The sequence below is a fragment of the Aotus nancymaae genome, unplaced genomic scaffold, assembly GCF_030222135.1.
Source record: "Aotus nancymaae isolate 86718 unplaced genomic scaffold, 86718_ANA_hifiasm-v0.15.2.pri h1tg000016l, whole genome shotgun sequence".
Classification (NCBI taxonomy): domain Eukaryota; kingdom Metazoa; phylum Chordata; class Mammalia; order Primates; family Aotidae; genus Aotus; species Aotus nancymaae.
Window position 1 is genome coordinate 57793728 of NW_026988428.1, and position 23816 is coordinate 57817543.

General features: G+C 35.2%; 1 protein-coding gene across 2 annotated transcripts in view; it reads right to left on the reverse strand.

The window, feature by feature from the left end:
• The window catches only part of ITPR2 (inositol 1,4,5-trisphosphate receptor type 2), a 508028-nt gene that overhangs the window by 75717 nt on the left and 408495 nt on the right, over positions 1-23816 (reverse strand). For both annotated transcript variants that reach the window (XM_012457176.2, XM_064377368.1), the window contains exons 49-51: positions 17065-17240; positions 8434-8598; positions 4692-4887 (exon numbers count right to left, since the gene is read on the reverse strand). In XM_012457176.2, coding sequence (XP_012312599.2) covers positions 4692-4887; positions 8434-8598; positions 17065-17240 — 537 coding nt within the window. The remainder of the gene's footprint in view (positions 1-4691; positions 4888-8433; positions 8599-17064; positions 17241-23816) is intronic.

The window sequence follows — 23816 nt, forward strand, 5'->3', positions numbered from 1 at the left end:
GAATAGGTTCATAGGCCAACTCACTAAAAGCCTTTTATACCTTTTTTTAAGTGGCTGAGATAAAGTATTAATACTGTAGACCTTTACCACCATTTGTAATAATGTTTCTATGGGTAAACTCATTCAGGTTCTGATTTGGGATGCCAGGAACGTATTCCCCTCAATGTGGTTGGCAGTCCCTGAGCCCTAAGCTGCTGGTCCCTATAGCTGAGGCAGGAACTGCTGGTGGTAGTGGTTCTAACAGTCAGGTACAGGCTCCAGGGAACAAGGGCATCAAATGCCTTGGGGAGCAAGAATTTTCTGCCAGATCTGGGTTCAGGATCTTCTATTCTTCCATAGTCCCCAGGAATCCATCTGTTTCCTGGCTCACCACCTATTTTCCTGACCCAGAATAGAATACAAAACAGTCACCCTCCTATTTGTATGAAGCAATGTTTCATTTTTTAAAAAATGTTGTTTTTGTTAGCAACAAATATGAAGTAAAGAGATTCTTCTCAAACCTATTTTTCACATAGAGCCATCAAGGGAAGTCTTCATGATGCAGAGACAGGGGTGGGTCTAGTTGTACCTACAAAGGCTGTAGCAGTACTGAAGTGCATTTCCCAGCAACACCACACCATTGTTACCCTGACTCTGACTCATCACCTGAGATGGGGTAGAAATGGCAAAGGAAAGCTGGAATTTGTTGGAAACATGAGGAGGAGGAGGCAGAATGAGGCTGGGGTTGTCAGCCACACAAACACTGGAGCTGAGAGCTGGTGTCCTCTCCAGAAAGGGTCCACAGATTTACCTCCAACCCCTGAGAGTGGCCACATTCCCATTAGCCCAGACTTAAGAGTGGGTGGATGTGGGCGGTCAGAAAGTGAGAGGAGAGGAGTGTGCCCTAAGCATCCTGCTAGGCTCCATAGGCCTAGAGCTGAAGCCTGGGAGAACAATAGTTAACTAGAGGACATAGAGAGATACAGACACAATTATCACTGAATGGAGAGAGTGAAATAGAGGTTATTTTTTAATGTAGTGCATTAGAGGAAGAAGAAGTGAATTCTATGAGGGAAAAAACACCCAGAAAGCTTTTTGGAAACAGGTCCATCTAAAGGAGTCATAGGACTTAGATTCAGCAAGATAAGGCGGGGAGCAAAGGGGATGATTCCAGGTGCAATGTGTCTGACAAAAGGCGCAGAGGCCAACAAAGGCATGGACCAGCCAGAGTGACCAGAGCTACTAACCACCACTTTGAACCAAGAGCCCCACAGCCACTGCAGATTCTAAGGCTGTGAACCAATGAGAGACAGTGAGAGCTGTGGTTGGAATGAGGAATTTGGGCAGGCAGAAGAGAGGCAGCAGGCAGGGGAAGCCACATAGGCGGCTCTTGCACAATCCTGGGTGAGTGGAAATGAAGGTGAGAAACAGGAGGGTGGTCCTGAAATGGGGAAGAAGGACAGGTGTGAGCAAGAGAAACTGCCACCTCCACTTCTCAACAGATACTTCCCTCCAAGTTCCCAGACTTTTCTAAGACATCAATTTCCTGAAAATTGCTCAAGTGGTGGCTACGTCATCTATCAAGCCAGATTCCTCTGGTCCTATAGGCAGAATCTGTGTTTCCAATGACATTTGCTAATCACTCATCTTTTACTCTCATGGGACCCTGTGATGGCTTCACCATTCAGTTTTAGAACTATCAACCTCCCCTCGTTGCTCCCACCAACTGGTTTTCTGATCTTTCCTTCTCATTTGCTGAAGAGTTGCATACTTCTCTGCACTCCAAATTTCACTGGCTACCCAGAGGTATCCTCAACAATGTCACTCAATACATAGTCAACTTTGTGAGCAAACAGTGTCCAATACATGAAAGGATAAGCATTGTGCTATGTATCAATAGAGACAATAAATGGCATTAGAAATGAAATTTAAGATATTATGAAAACAAGGGTGTTTTTCCTAGGGCATCATGTCATGTATAATCTCAATTTATGAAACAAACACTCTTAATCTATGAATAATCAAGGGTTTAACTTTGTTAACTGTTCCCATATTCTGGGTTTTCATAGTATTTATAAAAGCTTTATTTAACAGCATTCTATATGAATGTGCATAAATATTTTTTAGTAAAGAGTTTGAAACTTCTGGTCTACTGTTGCCCATTTTTTAAAAAGCAAAAAAAGAAAGAAGGTACTTTTCCAAGGAAAGCATTTATATGCATAATACAATGATAACCAAATTACTATTTTTTTTAAGATGATTCCATTTATAGGAAAAACCTATAGAGATAGAACATAAAATTGTGGTTACCAGGGGTCAGATTTGGGGAGTAGATAGTGACTGCTTCCCAGGCATAAGTTTTCATTTTTTTTCCTTTTTTTTAATTGTACTTTGGGCTCTGGGATACATGCATACATCCTGCATTCTGCAGGATTGTTGCATGGGTATGTACATGCCACGGTGGTTTGCTGTCTCCTTCCCCGCGACACACCTGCCGGTCACCTACATCAGGCATTTCTTCTGGTATTATCCCTCCCATCCTCCCTGCCCCCTGCTGTCTTCCCCTCCCCTCCTCTCCTCCACACCACATAGCCCAGTGAGTGTTGTTCCCTTCCCTGTGCCCAACTGTTCTCATTGTTCATTATCCGCCTATGAGTGAAAATATAGGGTGTTTGGTTTTCTGTTCTTGTCAGTTTGCTGAGAATGATGGTTTCTAGATTCATCCATGTCTCTACAAAGGACACAAAGTCGTTTTTTATAGCTGCATAGTATTCCATGGTGTGTATGTGCCACATTTTCTTTGTCCAGTCTATCATTGATGGGCATTTGGTTTGGTTCCAGGTCTTTCCTGTCATAAACAGCATCACAACAAACATACGTGTGCATGTGTCTTTATAATAGAACGATTTATAATCCTTTGGGTATATACTCAGTAACGGGATTGCTGGGTCAAATGGAATTTCTATTTCTAGATCCTTGAGGAATCGCCACATTGTCTTCCATAATAGTTGAACTAATTTACACTCTCACCAACAATGTAAAAGTGTTTCTATTTCTCCACATCCTCTCCAACACCTGTTGTCTCCAGGTCTCCAGATTTTTTAATGATTGCCGTTCTAACTGGCATGAGATGGTATTTCCATGTGGTTTTGATTTGCATTTCTCTAATGACCAATGATGATGAGCATTTTTTTGTATTTGTTGGCTGCATAAATGTCTTTTTTTTTTTCAAAAGCGTCTGTTCATATCCTTCACCCAATTACTTTTTAAACAGCACAAAATATTTATCACTTGATTCATAAGACAATAACTACTGCACACATTTTGAATGCATAAATTATGATTCAGCTTAAGCCTCAGTCTGTACTGAGTTACTCAATGCCATCATGCCTCAAATCTAGTAATTAATTAATGTAATTAATGTGGAGGTTTTGGGGAGCAGATGGCTTATATACACACACACACATACATATATACAAACATGGGTCTCTATATTTATACCTGCAAAACTCTGGAAAAACACTTGAGGAAGAAAACAAGAAAGACAGTAACAGTAAGTATTTTATATTCTTGAAGACTAGTATCTAGGTATAAAATTTAGGATAGTCTTAAGTTAAATAACTTCCAGTCCACATAGATGATGTTTCCATTCTGCGCTTTGATGACTGAGACTTACTAATAGACCTAAATGCCATTTATTTATCCCGTAATCTGAGATACTACTATATGTCATCAATTTAGTAATTAAGAAATGTTTGTTAAAGGCAAGAGAGAATATCATTTGCAAGGCATTACTAATTAAATCCTGGTTTTAAATTCAATGGTTTGAGGAGACAGAGTGTCATTATTTGGTTTCCATTTTCTACAACTCATAGTCAGCAGAATCACCCAGAGAAACCATTAGCAAAGTGCAGAACTACCCAGTACAAAGTGATTTCTAGCCAGCAAAGCAGAGGAGGAGGAAAAAGAGTAATAAACTTCAGAAGCTTAACTAAAACAACAAAAGGTAGGAAAGAGGGCAAAACACTTTAGAAAGCACAATAAATAAAAAATTCAAAATAACACAGAGAGAATAAACCCTAACACCACAGGAATCACACTGATTATAAATGGATGGCGTCTAACCAGTCAACAACAAAAATAACGATAGTATATAAACTCTGAAAGTCACACACTGATAGATTTGGTGCATTAATCACAACATTTTGAGCATGTCTTCTTCCTATTGCTCAATATTTTGAGCAAATTTCTTATGATCTGATGGCTTCAAATCAAAGCATTTATCATTTTCAATTATTTAAGTATAATGTGATATACTGTGATCAAACATGTATGGAATAATGATTGTGAATGATGCTAACTGTTGTTTTGGGGAGACAGGGAAATGAGGAGGAAAAGGATTCCAAAGTTATCATCCTGCTCTGAAGTTGTTGACTGTCTTTTGGAATATTGTCAGTTTTATTGAAACTTTCTTACTGAGACTAAGTTGGGATGATGTTTCTTGTATAAATATTTCCCTATACACATTGACAGCTAATATATAGTCTGACAGTACTTCACATTTCCGACTTTTAGTAGTGATCAAAAACATATTCTCAAAGGAATGAAAGAAAACATTTCCTCCATTCGTGTTTATCTGTAATCCCGTTAACAAGCTATGCACAAGTCACATCTGCCATCAGAGAAACCTCATTTAGTGGTAATAGCAATACCTGTAACAGGAGTTCGGTTTTTTAGCCTATCCACTTCCATAGTGAAGTCATCTTTCAAGAAAAGGAACCCAATAATGGAAAACAGGTAGACAAGGATGAGAGCCAGGACTGCAGTTAGAATAATAGAGCGGCCATTTCGTGTGACACTTTTTATGACATTCAGCAGAGTCTCTTCTCTGTACACCAAATCAAAAAGCTACAAAAATAAAGAAAACATGAATAAGAAAAAAAGGCGCTGGAGGAAAAAGGTAAACAAACATAATTACAAATACAAATCCAAGCCATTCTAGTTTATATGTAAAGAAATAACAACCTAAAACACCTTAAAAATGAACCAAAGTATTTATTTCTTCTTCAGCTGGAATGTATTAATAAACTGTTTTTCTGGAAAGATACATCTAGCACAACATATAATGTGCATCTGTTGGTTTCATAACCAGCATAATATCAATTTACTAAAACATTATAGAAATAGCTTAGTTTTACATTTGAATTTAGAAAACTTACATTGTACTTTATCAGCTTAGCTACATATTCTTTATTTTTGGTCTTACTGATATTCTGCAGTTACTTCTGGAATATGTAAAATGGCTAAAGTGAGAATGCTGAATTGGGTCCTCCTAAGTGATGAATAATTGACAAATTCATTAAATGTATTATTTAATCAAGGGATTAGAGGTGAAATTATAAAGACAGTTTTATGAGCCTGATGCAGTGAAAAAAGCATGAAACTTTAAAATATTTGGGAAATACAAACATCCTTCCTTAGTAACAAGGTATGATAAGGAAAAAAAAACTATTACTTTAGTATATGCTTTTGGAAAAGGAAGTATAAACAAAAATGTAATATGCAATTTTGCTAATTGACTTTAATAGGTTACTACCTCTTTTGTCTTTTGTAGTAGAAAATCTATTCACTAGTCAAGGTATGTGTTTGCAATCTGTAGTCAACACAGGACAATTTTATTTATTGCTACATTATAAAGTTGAAATTATACATTAGCAAGTACATGTTTTATTATTAAAATCTGGTTAAATGCAATAAAATCACATTCACTTTTAAAAAGGTATAAATATCTGTTTGGAAATGAATAGTGTTTTAAAAATTGGAATGATTGGGGCTTGTCTTCTATCTGTGGGCAGTAATTAGAGTTTCTGAACTGGCTGGAATGATCAATTATGTGTCATATACCCTTTCAGGCCCTTGTTCTATATTTTTTTCTGAGTGCTGAGGGTTATACACTTACCGTCCAATTTAATTGTAGTCTTGCAAATCATTGCTGTCTAGATATTAACTTGTTTGCTCACCTTAGGAAATTATTTTATGATGGTTAAATTTTTTTAAAGTCTATTTTGCTGTCTATTTTTCTCCTGGAAGGAGCAGCCAATGTTAGAAATAAAGTCAATATTATTCAGCACAGAGAAATTAACTAATGCACATTCAACTTCCAAATTGTCGACACTGTGGCTTATTAAATTTACGTAAGCAGTAAGTTGATGTAGTCGAGATTTTTCTTTAACTCAGTAGGGGTATAAAGAAAAAAATCTGGCAACATGCTATAGGTCAGCTCCAGAGAAAGTTTATAGCTTTCAGAAGCTCCTGGGATGCTAGCTAAAAATGCATATTCCTGAGTTCCATTTTAGGCCCATGGAATCAGAGTCTTGCAAAAGCTGTTGACATTGGACAGGCTGATTGCTCTTTCCATTTGTTTCTGAAAATAAAATCTAGAGTGTGGTTTTTAGTACTCTGAATAAAGGACTAACAATTGTGAGTACAACAGGGAATTCATATTCGAATATCTTTTCAAATACAAAAAAATCTTTTAAAAATATGCTTACATATCTTTTTTTGGTATTAGATACATTACAATTTTCTTGTAGGATTAAACATCAAAATGGATGATATTCTTTACAGAACCAACCCAATAAAAACAAACTACCATCAATATTGTAAGATTTGAAAGATAAAAGACCGGAGGAAAGTAAAATTAGAAAAGGGAGTTAATAAAAACATGAACATTTGTGTACATCATTTCGCAAGTTTTTCATATTATCTGACATGGTTTGGCTCTGTGTCCCCACCCAAATCTCATCTTGAATTGTAATCACCATGTATCAGGGAAGGAACTGGTGGGAGGTGATTGGATCATGGGACTGGTTTCCCTCCTGCTGTTCTTGAGAGAGTGAGGGAGTTCTCCAGAGATCTGATGGTTTTAAAAGTGGCAGTTTCCTCTGTGATCCTCTCTCTCTCCTGCTGCCATGTAAGACATGCCTTGCTTCCCCTTTGCCTTCCATCATGATTGTAAGTTTCCTGAGGCCTCCCAAGCCATGTGAGTCAATTAAACCTCTTTTGTTTATAAATTACTCAGTCTCAGGTAGTATCTTTATAGCAGTGTGAGAACAGACTAATACATTATCTGTTTAATGGATCTTGATATTCCTAGTCTCCCATACTAACCCTATCCATTTTATAAACAAGAAAGTTAAAGCACAAAATTATATAAGCTCATCAAATTGTATATATTAAATGGGTATAGCTTTCTGTATGTCAATTATACTTCAGTAAAGTGTTTTAAAAATTATAGAATATATATATATATGTCAGGTAAAAGTGCTGGGTATAATAGGACTTTACCATGACAGGTTAAAAAAGTGAACTTATTCTGGTGAATCAGGACAGAAAGAAAATTCATTTAGATTGTTATAACAGAAAAAATTATCTATTGCTGAATAATCTAACTGAACTGCCTACAAGTTAATATGATAGTATAATAGACAAATCTACTCTTCACTGTGGCTCTTTCAAGTGTTTGAGGGTATACGGAAAATCGGCCTCATTTCAGTCTTCTCAAATGGGTGTCCTAGAGAACAAGGAGACAGGAGGTGCTGGATTTGTCCCTCATGACTCAGGCAAACTCCTCAACAAAATGTTTTTAGATCTTTAACTTGTGTTCAGGAATCATGTTATTGGACAATACTCTCTACTGCATGCCAACTATGAACTTGAAATATAAATAAATTGCTCCTATGGCATCATGATGGTAACCCGATAGTGCTTTTTAAGTCTCAAAACATTATCACATATTTATGTTGACTCCTCTCCTGGTTTATGGCTATAAAGCAGTACATACGTAGGAAGGTAAATCAGAATTTCAAAAAAAGCAATCTTTAGAAAAAAATCGGAAGAGCCACTTAATGAGCTAAACATATGTGGAGAAGTTTAACAGCAATGACATATTAAACTGAAAACTATAAGACTGTTCTTAAAACAACTGATTGTCCTTTTTGCTATAATTTTTTTATCCCCCTCATTTTACTTATATGCCATTCTAAAGGTACACATAATTTTTGATATTATAAATAAAATACAATGATTTCAGTACCAAAGAAAATATACTCCTGTTTTGCCACCCACACTCTGTAGGAGAATCTTTAAATGTAAAGGGAAATATTAGTTGGCTGAAAGCAAAAGCAGCCCTTGTCATGTGAAGCCTGGGTCAAGAGGTGGGATGATTGGTTGCTTCTCAGAGAGGAAATAAAGAACTCCACCACCTGTGTGGTTGCCCAAAGAAAAAAGACTACAAATGATAATAATTCATGCTTTTCCTAGGAAATTCTAAAAATAACATAATTTGTCCTAAATGTCAGGCTTTGCTTAAAAAAATATCAAAGGAAGAGGCATAAGAAGCAGCAGCATTGTGTATTTTTTCAGCAGTGATTGTCCACATAGAGATGTACTCACCAGGAAGCTATAGAAGAATTCATGGACAAAAAGGCCCAGCATGCAAACCAGGACATACGCCACGTGATAGAGAAAGGCCATATCCAGGATGACTGCTCGGTACCCACGGGTGAACGTGCCACGATTTCCAACAAAACTCACCAGAAATACAATTTTATTACAAAGCTGAAGGGAGGAAAGGATTAGAGATTACTCTTATTTATCCTGAAACTCACACGGATGAAAACTATTATTCATAAAGTCCATGACTTTTTGACATGGATGAAACTATTATTCATTAAAACCTATGACTTTATGACATGGATGAAAGCTATTATTCATAAAGTCCATGACTTTTTTTCACAATTTCTCATTTTGTAGTTTTTCAGCATTGCTTACAAATTTGCATGTAAACATAATACATGCAAAACTTGCATCTTTTGCGGTTCTAAGAAAAGAGAGAATGATTAAGAGACTATGCAGTCAAGACAGGCCTGGATTTAAATCTTGGCACTTCCATTACTGTTGTGTGACCTAGTTCATATAACTTTGGCCTTGATGATTTCTTCTGAAAAACCGGAATAAAAGAATTTCCACCTCATAGAACCTCTCAGAGGAATAAATGATATGATGTATATGAAGCCCTTAATATAATGACTCCTCAAAATATTACTTGTATTATATTTTTTACATTAAAAGTAATATATAAAATGTTTTTATTATGATGTAAATATAACAGAAAAATATATTTTCAGGAAATATCCAGAGATCTGTTCTTGATTTTGTGTTTTTATCCTGGATTTTTTCCACTTAGTACTATTTTAAGCAAATGTGATTAAAATTATTTTTCCATTTAATTTACTTTATATACACAGAAAATAAAAAAATACTTATATACTTGAGTTAAAATAAATATAATACATGGATATATTTTCTAATAATAATTCAATAAACATTTTGGAATGTTTATAATGCTTCTGATCATGTAGAGTATTTATATTTAAACCACATTTTATATTGTCTTTTGTGGCATAATTTTGGAATGTAGAAATGTATACTGAGATCCTTTGTCAATAACAACGATCTGTGTGCACTGATTTATAAACTTAGCACCACTACTTGGTTCTAGAATCACTGCAGTATTTATAAACCAAAGAGACAATTTTGTGTCTTAGTCATCAAGGAAAGAATTACAGATTTCAGAGGTTTACAGTTTGCTCTTCCTAATTGTTCTGAGTTCTTTAGATTATCTAATGGAACCATATTTGTCTTTAAATGTCCAATCCTAACTTTGGAAAAACAGGTTGCTCTTTGCAACATTGCTGATTTGTTCAATATATATTAACAAATTATGGAATGACTTTTAAATAATCTAAGAAGGACCATAACACTTTGAAGTAGATGCAAAATTTGAGGGATTAGAAAACTTTTCCCTTTCAATTTCTGAAGTTCAAATCAATACAGATGAAGTGACAAATGGGTTATTATTACATGTTTTGAAGAGCCAACCATATTAACAACATAGCAATTTAAAAGGCTAAGCCTTTCCTAAATTTCTCCCCTGCTGATTAAGTATCCTCTCAATAATCAATGTTATCACTTCATTCATGTCTTACTTCACTGTTTAGTGTTTCATCATCAATATTTTATGTTGTTATTAAATATAGCTGTAGCATAATGGATGTCTTTATATTTTCTGCCCAAGAGCAGGTTTAATATTATAAGAAGTTATTATTTAAAAACCCAGGAAATACAGAAAAATACTAATCTATATGATGTATTTAACAATAAACATCCCTGAAAATGGTGAAAAAGAGAGTGTCCAGAGAAGTAATATTCAGTAGTTAATTATTTAAATTGTTTGGAATGCCATTATTTAAATTTGTACTATTTACCTTGATTTACCCACCAGAGTTCATCAATATGAAATAGAAATAAGTTCTATAAAAATAAAATTAATAACTGAATCATGAGTTTTCAGAGGGACAAATGATATGTTTAAGACACATTGTTTATATGATCTCTGATTCTCTAAATTAAATCATAAAAATTATGCAGAAAAACTATAAGCTCCATATACTGAGGAAAAAAATACACTGAATTTAAATTCTCAAAAAGAACAACACGTTTCATTTCTCAAATAATGCAAAAACAAGACTACATTTCTTCCTAAGAGATACTCCACCATTTCACCTGAAAAATAAGAATTTCCCTTATTTGTTTTCAGGTTTTGGGTTTTGTTTTATTTTTGAACCTGGATCTAAAGCTTGACAAATAGATTCCTGTTCTCTTCACTAAGTCTTGACGTGGAGTGGAGTTGATACTGACAGTGGCATCTACTTATTTCTTTTGAGATCAAAAACAGGGAACTTGTGTCCTTTTTCTCAGAGTGTTCATATGAAGGGGAAATACATGCAAGAATAAATGATTTTGGTGGGAAAGAAGTTGAGCTACGAATTCTCCTTTCTTCATGAAACTTACAAATTGTTTTCATATAGCATTTTCCATGGAAGCTTGGAATATTTATGCCAAGAATGAGCAAGTCGCTAAAACATTCTCCCTTTTCATGTCATGAAAAAATTGGCATCATCTAACCAGTTCTTCATTTGTCAATACAATTATAGCAAGGGTCCATGTGAGTGATGATATGTGAATGGTGTGCCCAGGAAGCGGGGCAAGATGGTCACAAAACTCTTCTGAGCTGGTACTAAGAGGTTCCTCAAGTCAACACACAAATACCAATTTGAAGGACTATAACTGTCTCATATATATATATTTTCTTACTCTGTCTATTATTCAAAGCCACCCTTGATACAGTTTTTGTTGGGAATGAGGTGAATTGTGTGATGGTGGGGAAAGGGTTAGAATTAAAACAGCATCAATGTAAGCTTTGGGACAGTCTTTAAAAAGTGATAATACACCATCCAAATGATTTATAAATAGGTCTTCTAAAAACAAAAGCAAAATTAATGTTTGTTTGTTAATTAATTTATACTAAAATAAGTTCATTACATTTATTTAAATTTATTTAATTAAATTTTTGCTAATTATTTATGAAATTAATTATTACTAATTATTTACTAAATAACAAGTTAAATTACTAATTATTAACTAAATTATTAATGAATGTATTTAATTTGTTAATTTAATTTATTTAATTAGTTAATAATTTAGTAAATAATTAGTAAATAATTTAACTAGTTAAACTATACAGTGTATATAAAAATACTACTTCATTGAATAACTTATTTAGCTAATACATTATGTACTAATAATATAACTGTTATTACTGAGTAATAATAAAATAGTACTTTATTGAATAATTCAACTAATTAATTAATTAGATAATTTTAGTTGAATAAATTATTCAATAAAGTAGTGTTTTCATATATACTTTATTGTTATGTCTTTGCAGGACTTTTAACAATACAGTACAGTGGAAAGACACTGGGTTAGAAGGCAGGTCATCTGGCTCATCAGAAGACCAGTCTTGGCTCTGTCACTAATTTCTTGCTTTGGTAAATCCTTCTGGTGTGTATAGAACTTTGTTTTCTTATATCTAAAATGAAATGCCTAGAAGTGAACAATCTTTAAGCTCCCTCATAGCTGTAGAATTCTATGTGATATCCTTTAAATGTTACTATTTTATTTGATCACCGACCTTTATAGCTGCTTTATCTTTGCCTTTATATTATTTATTTGGTACTCTGTCCCTATCAAGAATTCTATCTCCATCTTACATTGTTGCTGTAGGAAAACATGACCAATTTTATAGGAATAAATTGTAGAAAGAAAAAAAGACTTATTTATCGAAAGGTAAAATTGAATTTATGATTTAACACCATTACCATATTTTCATCAACCAGGTAAATTAACCTTCTTACTAAAAATGAGATGATTTGATTCAAAAATCTCTATTTCAGGGGCATTACACCTAAGGCAGAACAAGGTTCTAAGAACAATGTGGAAGGCAAAATTTGCATGCAATCAAAATCACCCTGGAAATCTCTTAAACTGCTGACAAAACAGAACAGTAAGCACAGGTTATGTAAATGATAGCATCTCTACCATGGTACATAATAGCTAGAGTTGGGCCAAAAATGGTAGCTCATCCTAGTTTAACACCAGCACTGGACATTGGAGCAGTTTTCTGTTCCTGCAACCAGGAGTAGTTAGGAGCATTCAGTGACCATCTTATATGAAAAAGGGTGTGCACACGTGTGTGTGTGCGCACAGAGAAAAAGAGAGAGAAAATATGAGTTTTTACTCCGAATATATCATTTAATTTGTTTATATTAAATGAACATATGGTGGAACTCAATCTTACAAATTAGCAGTAACATGAGACCTCCCAGAGAGCTATCTACAAGTAAGCAACTAGGGACATTACTCTATTAAATTTGAACACAGTGGCTCACTGTTAGTAGACTAGCTATCTGCTAAACTCCATATGCTTCTTCTCTCTGCAAATGGTAAGACCAAGTTATTAAATGAATTACACATTTCCAGGCACTATTAGAAAGGAGAAATCATTGTAAATACGAAGTTCAGAAGATACTAAAAGATCTTTTTCTGATATTTTACTACATTGCTATTTATTAACAATCTGAACAACAAAAATTAATGGAGTGGTTAAACAGATAATATAACACCCAAATGTAGTTATTAAAATGAGGTTTACAAATAAATTTAATGGTATGAAAAAATATTAAGTGATCCCAAATTTATAAATGTGTGCTTATATTTGTCAGAATATATTAATTTCCATTACCAACAACTAACAGTGCAGTGCAGAGGGAAGAAAACTAGACTGGGTTGTAAGATGTGCTTTATAACTCAGAAAAAAAAAAATTGAATTTTTAAAAATATCTCCAATATTGTGATCACTTCTGTGACAAGGCAACCTAGTTGAAATCTAAACCAACTCCTAGTTTTAGAAATGAATAAAGACAATAAAAAGGAAGCACAATAATAAACAGAAACGAGTACTAAGTGGTCAGAAAGCAGGTTGAGGGTTTTCCTCCCACTTGATTCCTTTTCCAAAAAGAAGACTTTCTGCACTGGCTTAACATTGTGAAAGACAGAGTCCAGAAACAACTCTCTGTGAACCAAAATACAAACATTTTTACAATCATAATAAAAATGTTTTACAATTAAAGAATGCTGCATATATTTTTACAGATAGTTGGTAAACAGTTGCCATTGTTCCTATTCTATCATGATCACTGTTATTAACCTTTTCTAAATCTTTTCAATGTAGCTCCTTAATAATCCAGTGAGGATAAATCAGGCTTTAGTATCTTCCCTTCACTAGTGAGAAGAATGAAATTCAGAGGCTTGCAGATTTGCCTAAAGTCTAGAACTCTGATCCTCATTAAGGCAAAATTGTCAGGTAGATGTCTTCTTTTGTTGTTCTTGTTTCTGATATCTATAGTTTTAGCACTTATAGTTTTACCTCTTACACAATGCAAACTTTTAAGTGTAAATTAAATTAATAAATGTACTAAAACTTAGGATACAAAACATGACTAATTGATGTTTTCATGTATTTATTTCCTACCTCCTAGATAATGATAAACCATAGATATCTTTATAGTGAACTTTTGTTTGTTTGTTTGTTTGTTTTGAGACAGAGTCTCACTCTGTTGCCCAGGTTGGAGTGCCGTGGCACCATCTCAGCTCAGCACAACCTCCACCTCCTGGGTTCAAGCAATTCTCCTGCTTTAGCCTCCCAAGTAGCTGGGACTACAGGCACAAGCTACCATGCCCAGCTAATTTTTGTTTTGTTTCTGAAACAGAATCTCACTTTGTCACCCAGGATGTAGTGCAGTGGCCTGATGTTGGCTCACTGCAACCTCCACCTCCCAGGTTCAAGCGATTCTCTGGCCTTAGCCTCCCAAGTAGCTGGGATTACAGGTGTTCACCACCATACCCTACTAATTTTTGTATTTTTAATAGAGATGGGGTTTCACTATGTTGGCCAGACTAGTCACAAACTCCTGACCTCGTGTGATCCACCTACCTCACCCTCCCAAAGTACTGGGATTACAGGCATGAGCCACTGCATCCAGCGGTGAACTTGTTATGTTAAAAATGAAGGTAGATGATATTCACTACAACATTTTTATTTTTTCATTTTTTGTGGAAATGAGGTCTCACTATGCTGACCAGACTGGTCTCAAATTCCTGTCCTCAAGTGATCCTCCCGCCTCAGCCTCCCAAAGTATTGAGATTACAGGCAAAAGCCATAGCACCCAACCTAAAACATTTTTATTAATCCACATAATATTAAAATTATAGATAAAATTTTTTCTATTAATATAAACAATATCAAAATGACAATTATTCCACTGAATGTTTGTCCCAAATGAAAGTTGATTTTTCTTGGGTCAAATACTCTGAGCTGGTAGACCATAATGTATCATTTGACTGTGCAAACAGATGTTCTATGCTGTGAAGGCCATTAGAGTACTCACAGATTTATACAGTTAGTAAGGGAGAGATGTTGCATATCTACATGTATATTCTTTCTCATACAGAAAGTGAAATAGAAAACTTGCCTCTCCTATGAAGAGTCATTTGCTATAGTCGAATTATTTTCACCAAACCAAGCAAAAGTTATCTTCTTATCTGTCCCACAAGGGGGAAAAATACTTCAAATGTTTTTGGTTTCCCTCAATAGACATTAGAATGGTATGCCTTATCTCTTTATATATTCTTGGTCCAAAAACAAAGGAAATGCAAATTGGTGAGTATTATACATCAGCTTCTGGATGGCAAGAACCATTTCCTTTATCATCTAGGTATTTTTAGTGTCTATTATATAACAGAGACCCAGTAAATGGTTATTATTTTTGGCCTAACTCTAGCTATTATTTCATTTTGTCAGATTTGGATTTTTTTTTTCACTTGGATTCATGTCTTCTCGAGGGCCAGTTACCAGTTTATAAATACTATTTGTTTCTTCAAATAATATAGTTCAATATGCAATGTATGTATGTTTGTTTTTAAGTCAAACACATAGGCTTAGAAAAATTTAGACAAATTCACGACTATTCTCTAATTTGCTTGGTTGTAATACTGTAAAATTAGCTTACTTGCAAGGCATTGAAAGTACATGTTCAGTTCATGCAAACACTTTCTGAATGTTTCAATGCCAGCTGTTAAAGTAGAGAAACATGGAGCTGGGAAGGAGTAAGGCAGGTAGGATTAAATTTATAAATGTGACAACTTCTGTCCTCAAGAAACTTACAGAATATTTGGTTCTTTACAAAATTCTTTTCTGATAGATTTCTTTGTAGGTATAGTACACTTCCCTTTATTGACAATGATTGAGGAAACTGGTAATTTGGTTGCCTGAATGTTCTAGCTAATTGGGAGCTGTCAAATACATCATGTCTAATTTTTGAAGAATTGTAATAAAATAGAAACTAGAAACACAGAAACATAGAATTGGCCATAATTCTTGAAAGTCTGGTTGACTATTTCATTAATTCATTTTAATAAATAAGTAAAATAAACAAATTTTATTTATTAAATAAGCATTTACTAAATATTAAAGATTTATTATTAAATATTTGCTAAATATTAAATATTTATTATTAAATATTTGCTACATATTTATGTGCAAGCCACTGTAAATATATAAGAATAATAAAGATAACTGCTCATTCATTCACTCACTCACTCATTAATTTATTTATTTGGGAAATATTTACTGAGTACCTATAATGTTCTTGATATTGAATGATCAATCCTTAAGCATGGTATAATGTAGTAGGGGAGATAAGTTCTAATTACAGATACCAGAATATAGGACATTATGTTAGAACCCAGTAAAAGATTGAAAGTGCTCTAGGTATTCAACACATAGATTAGCAATACTTATTTTCTTACCTGCCCATTTGTTATTTCATCAGTCTGATGATTTACCTTTTAATATCCCTGTATGGCTGTGTCATGCATAATGTTGGCTAGTCCCATTGAAATTGTATTTATCGGGTAAAATTATTTCTATAAATTTATCACTTGCTTTTTGAAGTACTACTACTCTGAAAGTCCTACTACTCTGGTTTACTTATTTTAAACTCACCTTACTCAAGCTTAAAAATATGCTTCCTTATTCTAATACTTCAAAATTTGGTCAAAGATTATTCCTCTCTGACTTTCGTAAGTTAATAGTATTTGTTCACATGAAAAGAGCCAAATTTAATATTTCTCATATAGAAATCTTTTCTCTTAGGTCATTTGATGAAAGGTACTCACTTTCAAAATTCTATTCAACATAATTTAATCCTTTTTGGATGATTTAGGATGTCACTTTGGAATATTAACAATGGCTCAGTCATTTTTGTCAATAGCTGTGGGTATAGGATGCAGAACACATTAAAACTGGATTGGATTAAATTGATGGCAGAACTAGGTCATGCCCCAAATGTTACTTTCTTAAATATAGCAATCTTTTACTTATCATTTTTTTCTTCCACTCAAAATTAAATAAAGAACGTACAAATTATGCTCTGGTTAATTTAGATTTACAATAAATTAGAATTCACTATGCATACATGAATTAAAATCATACAGTTATATTTCTATATTTCATATATTTTTAAGCTAATTTTGTAACAGTACAAAACTAAGTAAAGTACTTACATTAGCTGCACCAAGAAGTATTAATGTAGGCCCAAGACCTATTGTATATATTGATCTGAGCATTATTGATACAAGAAACGGCCGAATACCCACAGGCTTGGAGAAGAAAAACAGCATAGATGTACAGATCGCAACTGCTATCCAAAGAAGAATCGAGAACAATGGAGAAAGTGTACCTGTAAAATGTGGAAGAAATTTATTGTTACTAAGAATAAAACTAAAAAATGCTGAAATATTTGCTACTCTACTTTATATGCTATCATAAGTCAGTGCCATAATCCACTAAATTTCAAAATGACCCCTTCTACATTCTCAATATTTCAAGGAAATGTCTTTGAACACATTACTCATTATTACATTTCCAGAAAGTTTGTGAGTACTTTCATGCTACTTAAATACTCACTAGTTAATGTTCCTTTTATTAAGTCTGAGAATTGTTCATCTTTCTCTCATATGGGGATGATTTGCTAAATACATTTGATAGACATCTCTCTTGGGAACCTTAATTCAAAATCTATGATTAATGACCATTAGATATATAGTTAAATCATGTGAAATAATTAAAAAATTCAATTCATACCTTGTCTTGTCCTATTAGTATCGTTTCCATATTCCAGATTTCTCTGAAGAATCTAGTAGAATAACTAGCCTTTATAAAATAGACATAACCTTTTACTGCTGAACACGCTTGCATATATATGTGTATGAATATGAGTACAAGTGTGTATTTAAAAGCCAACTCAACTTCTAAATAAAATTTTGAGCTATTTAATCATCAGAAAATTCACATTCCAAATATCTTATATGAACTTCGTTACACATGAGATTTCTTAGGAACTCCCAAAAGGGAGGTTCAAAAATATTTTTTCTTAATAAGTAATACAATTCATTGACATTTGCACTGACATGTGCATTCAAGGAATCCCCCTCTGAAGGTCATGTGGTGCCACATTAGCAGAAGTAAATTAAAAGGCAACATTCTTGGGCTGATTGGATCAGCTCTGAGGCATCAAACACGTGTCTGTAGGCTAACATAGAAAGGAAACAACAAAATGGAGATTTTCCACTACGTCCTCTGGCAAATATTCAATAACGATCTTATCATTTTGACTACACTTCTTATCTTTATTTATAAAATTTACTACTGCATGCAAAACACTTCAAGGGCTTGGTGTGCACAGCTTTTGTACTGTCATCAAAACTCTGGGATTATCTGACTCTTTTAATGAATTCTGTCTAAACTGTTAGTTCATAGTGTATGCAAAATCTCAAAAATAGGTAGGAAGATCCTGTCAGCTGTTAAAAGACAAACAAAAAATCAGATAATGAACAGCATTCATTTAGACGTGTTTACTTTTGCAAGGTTTGTTCTTATGCTGTCTCCTAAAGCAAACAATGATGAAAGGAGCTTGGGAAGAGAGATTTGATATTGCTCCTCACCAAATTTATAATCTGATAAGATTAATTTGGAGATGGGGAAAGAAAAAGGGTAAACTGCTCTGAAAGTTACCTTCAATTCCTGTCTTCTTGCAATGCTAACATACAGGTACCTTACTCACGTTTATGATGATGTTGACTTGTAAGCACTCTACATCTACCAAAATACAGGCTGACCACCAACTGCCTTGACCTCACAGCTGTATAAGAGCCATAGATTTATCAGGAGAGGATGTGGAGAAATAGGAACACTTTTACACTGTTGGTGGGAGTGTAAATTAGTTCAACCACTGTGGAAAACAGTGTGGCGATTCCTCAAGGACCTAGAAATAGAAATTCCATTTGACCCAGCAATTCCATTACTGGGCATATATCCAAAGGATTATAAATCGTTCTACTATAAGGACACATGAACACGAATGTTCATTGCAGCACAGTTTACAATAGCAAAGACCTGGAACCAGCCCAAATGCCCATCGATGATAGACTGGACAGGAAAAATGTGGCACATATACACCATGGAATATTATGCAGCCATTAAAAACGAGGAGTTCACATCCTTCGTAGGGACATGGATGAACCTGGAAAACATTATTCTCAGCAAACTGACACAAGAACACAAAATCAAACACCACATGTTCTCACTCATAGGTGGGTGTTGAACAAGAACACATGGACACAGGGAGGGGAGCACTATACATGGGGGTCTGTTGGGGGGGAGGGGGGGACAGCGGGGGGGTGGGGAGTTGGGGAGGGATAGCATGGGGAGAAATGCCAGATATAGGTGAAGGGGAGGGAGGCAGCAAATCATACAGCCACGTATGCACCTATGCAACAACCTTGCATGTTTTTCACATGTACCCCAAAACCTAAAATGCAATAAAAAAAACAAAGAGCCATAGAGTAAATAATGCCTTCAACATTCTCTCTTGCTTATTGGGACTTGAGACTCCATCAGAATGTAAATTCTAAAAGAGTGAGGACCATCTTTAGGCCTAACATCATGCCTGTTATGCAACAACAAACAAAAATTTGTTGATTGAGTAAATAAGCAAAAATCTATTCTGTGAGTTTGAGTAAATAATTAAGTCTCCAGTTATCAATTCCCCAAGTCGTGCAGCTTAGCTTTTAAGTTCACCAAAACTGACAATATCTTCTAGACATATTTATAGCTTTGAGCCAGTTATTTGACTTTTCAGTATAATTCATACGCAATGTCTTGGTGACATCCTTATTCTAGAATAATTTGGCATAAATACTCACATTGTGCATTGTCACTAATTCCTGATAAGCTATCCACCTCTTCACTATTCTTTCTAAGACAATACCTGGTTTGCCAAGATTTCCCCTTGATCAAACAGAAATTATAGTCATGCACTTAAAACTGGGTGTTTGATCCCTTTGTGAAAAGAACTCAAAGAGTGTCTAGTATAGCAGCTTGCACATACGTTCGTACTAAATATATATTTGTGGAATGAATAAACCTAAAAGTTATTTAAAACAGCTATTGACAATGATGTTTGTAATTATCTTCTGTAAGAATGATCATGTTGGTTTCTATCTAAAGATTCAATGCTAAAAAAAAGAACTGAAGTCTCTGAGAGAAACTCTAGAGAAGACAGTATAGATTTTCTTTGAGTCTTGTTCTGTCAGCCAGGCTGGAGTGCAGTGATGTAATCTCAGCTACTGCAAACTCTGCCTTCCGGGTTCAAGTGATTCTCCTGCCTCAGCCTCCCAAGATGCTGTGATTATAGGCACTCCCACCATGGCTGGCTAAATTTTGCATTTTCAGTAGAGTCAGGGTTTCACCCTATTGGCTAGGCTGACCTCAAACTCCTGACCTCAGGTGATCCACCTGCCTTGGCCTCCCAAAGTGTTGGGATTACAGGTGTGAGCCACCTCACCCAGCCAACAGTACAGATTTTCAAAGCCATTCTTTACCCATTAATAGTGGGAAGGGAGGAGCATTTTCTCTGCTTCATGCTTTATATATGTATCCATTTTCTATAATAAGCATGATATTATTTTAATACAAAAATTTTTATAATTTACCCTATACATTTTTAAATCTTAGAAAGTATGAAGTTTATCCTTTATAAAAGAAAATTCAGAAAGCAAAATTGCAAACTTCAATCCAGTTCACACACTGGAATTCTGCTATCTACCTCATGCAGACTCTATAGTTTCCTGTGCAGAACATGCTGCTTCTTACTTCCTTGCTTCTCTCCATTCCTCTGCCTTCCAAGTAGCCTCATGAGATCTTTCTGTTTCCTCTACCTCAGTCCAGCTAAAGTAGGTATCCATTCATAAATCCCTAGGTGGTCTTTACTATTGTGCCTTATTCATTTCTTGGTCCCTTAATTAGACCGTGAACTCTTTGAGGGCAAGGACAAGTTTACTGATCTTTGTATTTTTAGGGCCTAGCACAGTGGCTGGCACATGGTGGCACTCCATCAATAGTTAAGTTGAAGGAATTGAAATCACCATGAAGTACTCATTTTCTTTAACACAAAGCACTTGAGGGAAAAAAAGAATTACACTACAAATTTTAATATATATATTTTTTTTTTTTTTTTTTTTTGGAGACGGGAGTTTTGCTCTTGTTACCCAGGCTGAAGTGCAATGGCGCGATCTCGGCTCACCGCAACCTCTGCCTCCTGGGTTCAAGCAATTCTCCTGCCTCAGCCTCCCGAGTAGCTGGGACTACAGGCGTACGCCACCATGCCCAGCTAATTTTTGTATTTTTAGTAGAGATGGGGTTTCACCTTGTTGACCAGGATGGTCTCGATCTCTTGACATCGTGATCCACCCGCCTCAGCCTCCCAAAGTGCTGGGATTATAGGTGTGAGTCACCGCGCCCGGCCCTATAATTTTTTTTAAATCACATGCTATCTTGATATAAGATTTTCCCATGGCATCAGTGTTCTCCGCTAACTAGTCAGCCTTTGCCAAGTGAAATCCAGGGTAGGGAAAGTTGGCACGGTAACCGTCAGCTTCTGAGTGGACATCTAGGAGATTCCCAGCATCAGCAGCTGCTGCTTCAGCCACAACCAGCATAGCCTCATTCCTCAACGATGGCATGTTTCTTTTCTGGAGAAGCATATGTTAAACAAACAAACAGCCACCCAAACAAAGAAACCAAAACCAAAACCTGTAGCCATAAAAAATAAGCCCTGGAGTCCTGAACAAATTCAAACCAAGCTCTTCAAAGCCTGTCAATTAAAGGAGATTCTCTATCTGCAGTAGAGGGTGAAGAGTGCGCAACAGGCTGGTCCTCTGAGAATTATCTCTCCCATAACTGTCTCCCTTTAGTTATTGTACTCCATTACCTGGTTGAGGAGGAAAACTACTCTCTCAGTTAATATCATAACCCAAGTGTGAACCAAATATTCGGGCACAAGTAACTCCTAGTAGTTCAGGCATTCACACTGGGAAATGTACTTGGAGGATGCATACACAGCTCATTCCCTCTGCCAGGCCCTCTGTTCTTACCACCACATTGGGAGTAGCATGTATTAGGGTCTGAGGTTAGAAGGGTGGCATACTGGTCTTTTTCTGGTCCAAGACTTAACAGGTAATTTCATAATCAACTTCTATTTTGAGTCAAGGAACTTCAGGGTTGGACAGAATCCTTACATTTATTATTTTTTCTTTTTTAACTTTATCCTTTCCCAAGATTCCCCAAATGTCAACACCTCATATAACTACAATGATCAATATCAGGAAATTAACATTGATAGACCACTTTAATCATCTATCTAGTCAAAGTTGGTCAATTTCCCAATTTATGTCCTTATTCTGAACCAGGGTCACACATGAGATTCAGTTGTCATGTCTTTTTAGTCTCTTAATTTGGGTAGTTCCTCAATCTTTTATTGTCTTTCATAAGCTTGATAACTTTAAAGAGTATGGGCCAATTATTTTGTAGCATACCCCTCATTTGGGGTTTGTCTGAAATTTTCTCAGTTTATTCATTTTTGGAAAATGATGTTACATCCTTGTCAGTGATTGTACCAGGAGGCACATGATGTTGCTGGGTCTCATTACTGGTACCATTAATGTTGATCATTTAAAGTGATTTCCCCCACTTTATAGTTATTATTTTTCCTTTCACAATTAAGTATATTGTGGGGAGAGACTTGCACATTATATATAGGTTATATACTTCTCATCATATAGGCACCCATTAATTTTAGCATCTACTGATAATTTTACTACTGTGATGTTTGTCAAATGGTGACATTCTATTTCCATCATTCTGTCTACATTTATTAACTGGAATACAATTATTAACAAAAAGAGCTTTCTCTTCCCACTATCAACAGAAACTCCTGGATTTTTATTTTATTCTATGGGAGATAGTATATCACTGTCAATAATCTTTTTCTCAAAATTTTCTCATATTTGACCACCTGGAGACCTTTCAAGTTGGATCCTGTGTTCTCTGACATGTCTCCATCATTTTAAAGCACTTCTTGAAGGAATTTTAATCCATCTTTAATCTCATCCATCTCTAAGTCCCTTCATAGTGATCCCGGCATACAGTTGTTCAGCCTGTTTGACCAAATCCAGCATCAGAGGACTTTTACCTCCAGCACAGAGTTTTCCTTCTCCAGACAATTCTGATGGCCAAGTGTGTGTATGAGTCTTAGCTCTGTCTCCTCAGCGTTCCTAGCTATGCAGTGTGTAACAGACTAAGAATAAGCAAATCCCAACCAAAATGTTACCCTTATTCATGGAGCTGTAATGAAATAACTCATCCAGAACTGTAACCAGATGACCCAGACACAGCCTTGAGTTTGATATTGGCAAAATGGCAGCCCATGCCTTTCCTTCCCTCTAAGCACCTCATCCACTTAGATATCCTAAGCTGAGCCTTTACCTCGGTTACTACTGTCAACTCCTATCCAGTCCTTTTCCAGAAGTAAAGTCTGCATCTGCACCTGATGATGAAGCACCATCTCTTCCAGTCTTGCATTTGTTAGTCCTATTTCTGTCTGAGATTTATTCCAAGTCCTCTCGTATAGGCAGTTTCAAGTCCTTGTTCAAGGACCAACTGCACCAGCAATACCTGGTGAGCTTATTTTAAAAAAATACATATTTTTGGATTCTAATTAGCAGGCAAATCTTCAGCCTCAGTTTCTTCATCCATTAAGAATATTCTTTCTCCTTATACAGAATACAGATTTGTCAGGAAGATGAAGTGAAATGTATGTGAGGTGCTTAGCATTTTGCCTGACCTTATTTAAGTGGTGAACAATATCTGCTGCTGTTATTATTATCAGTATTACTATTGCAACTATTATTGGCCAGAC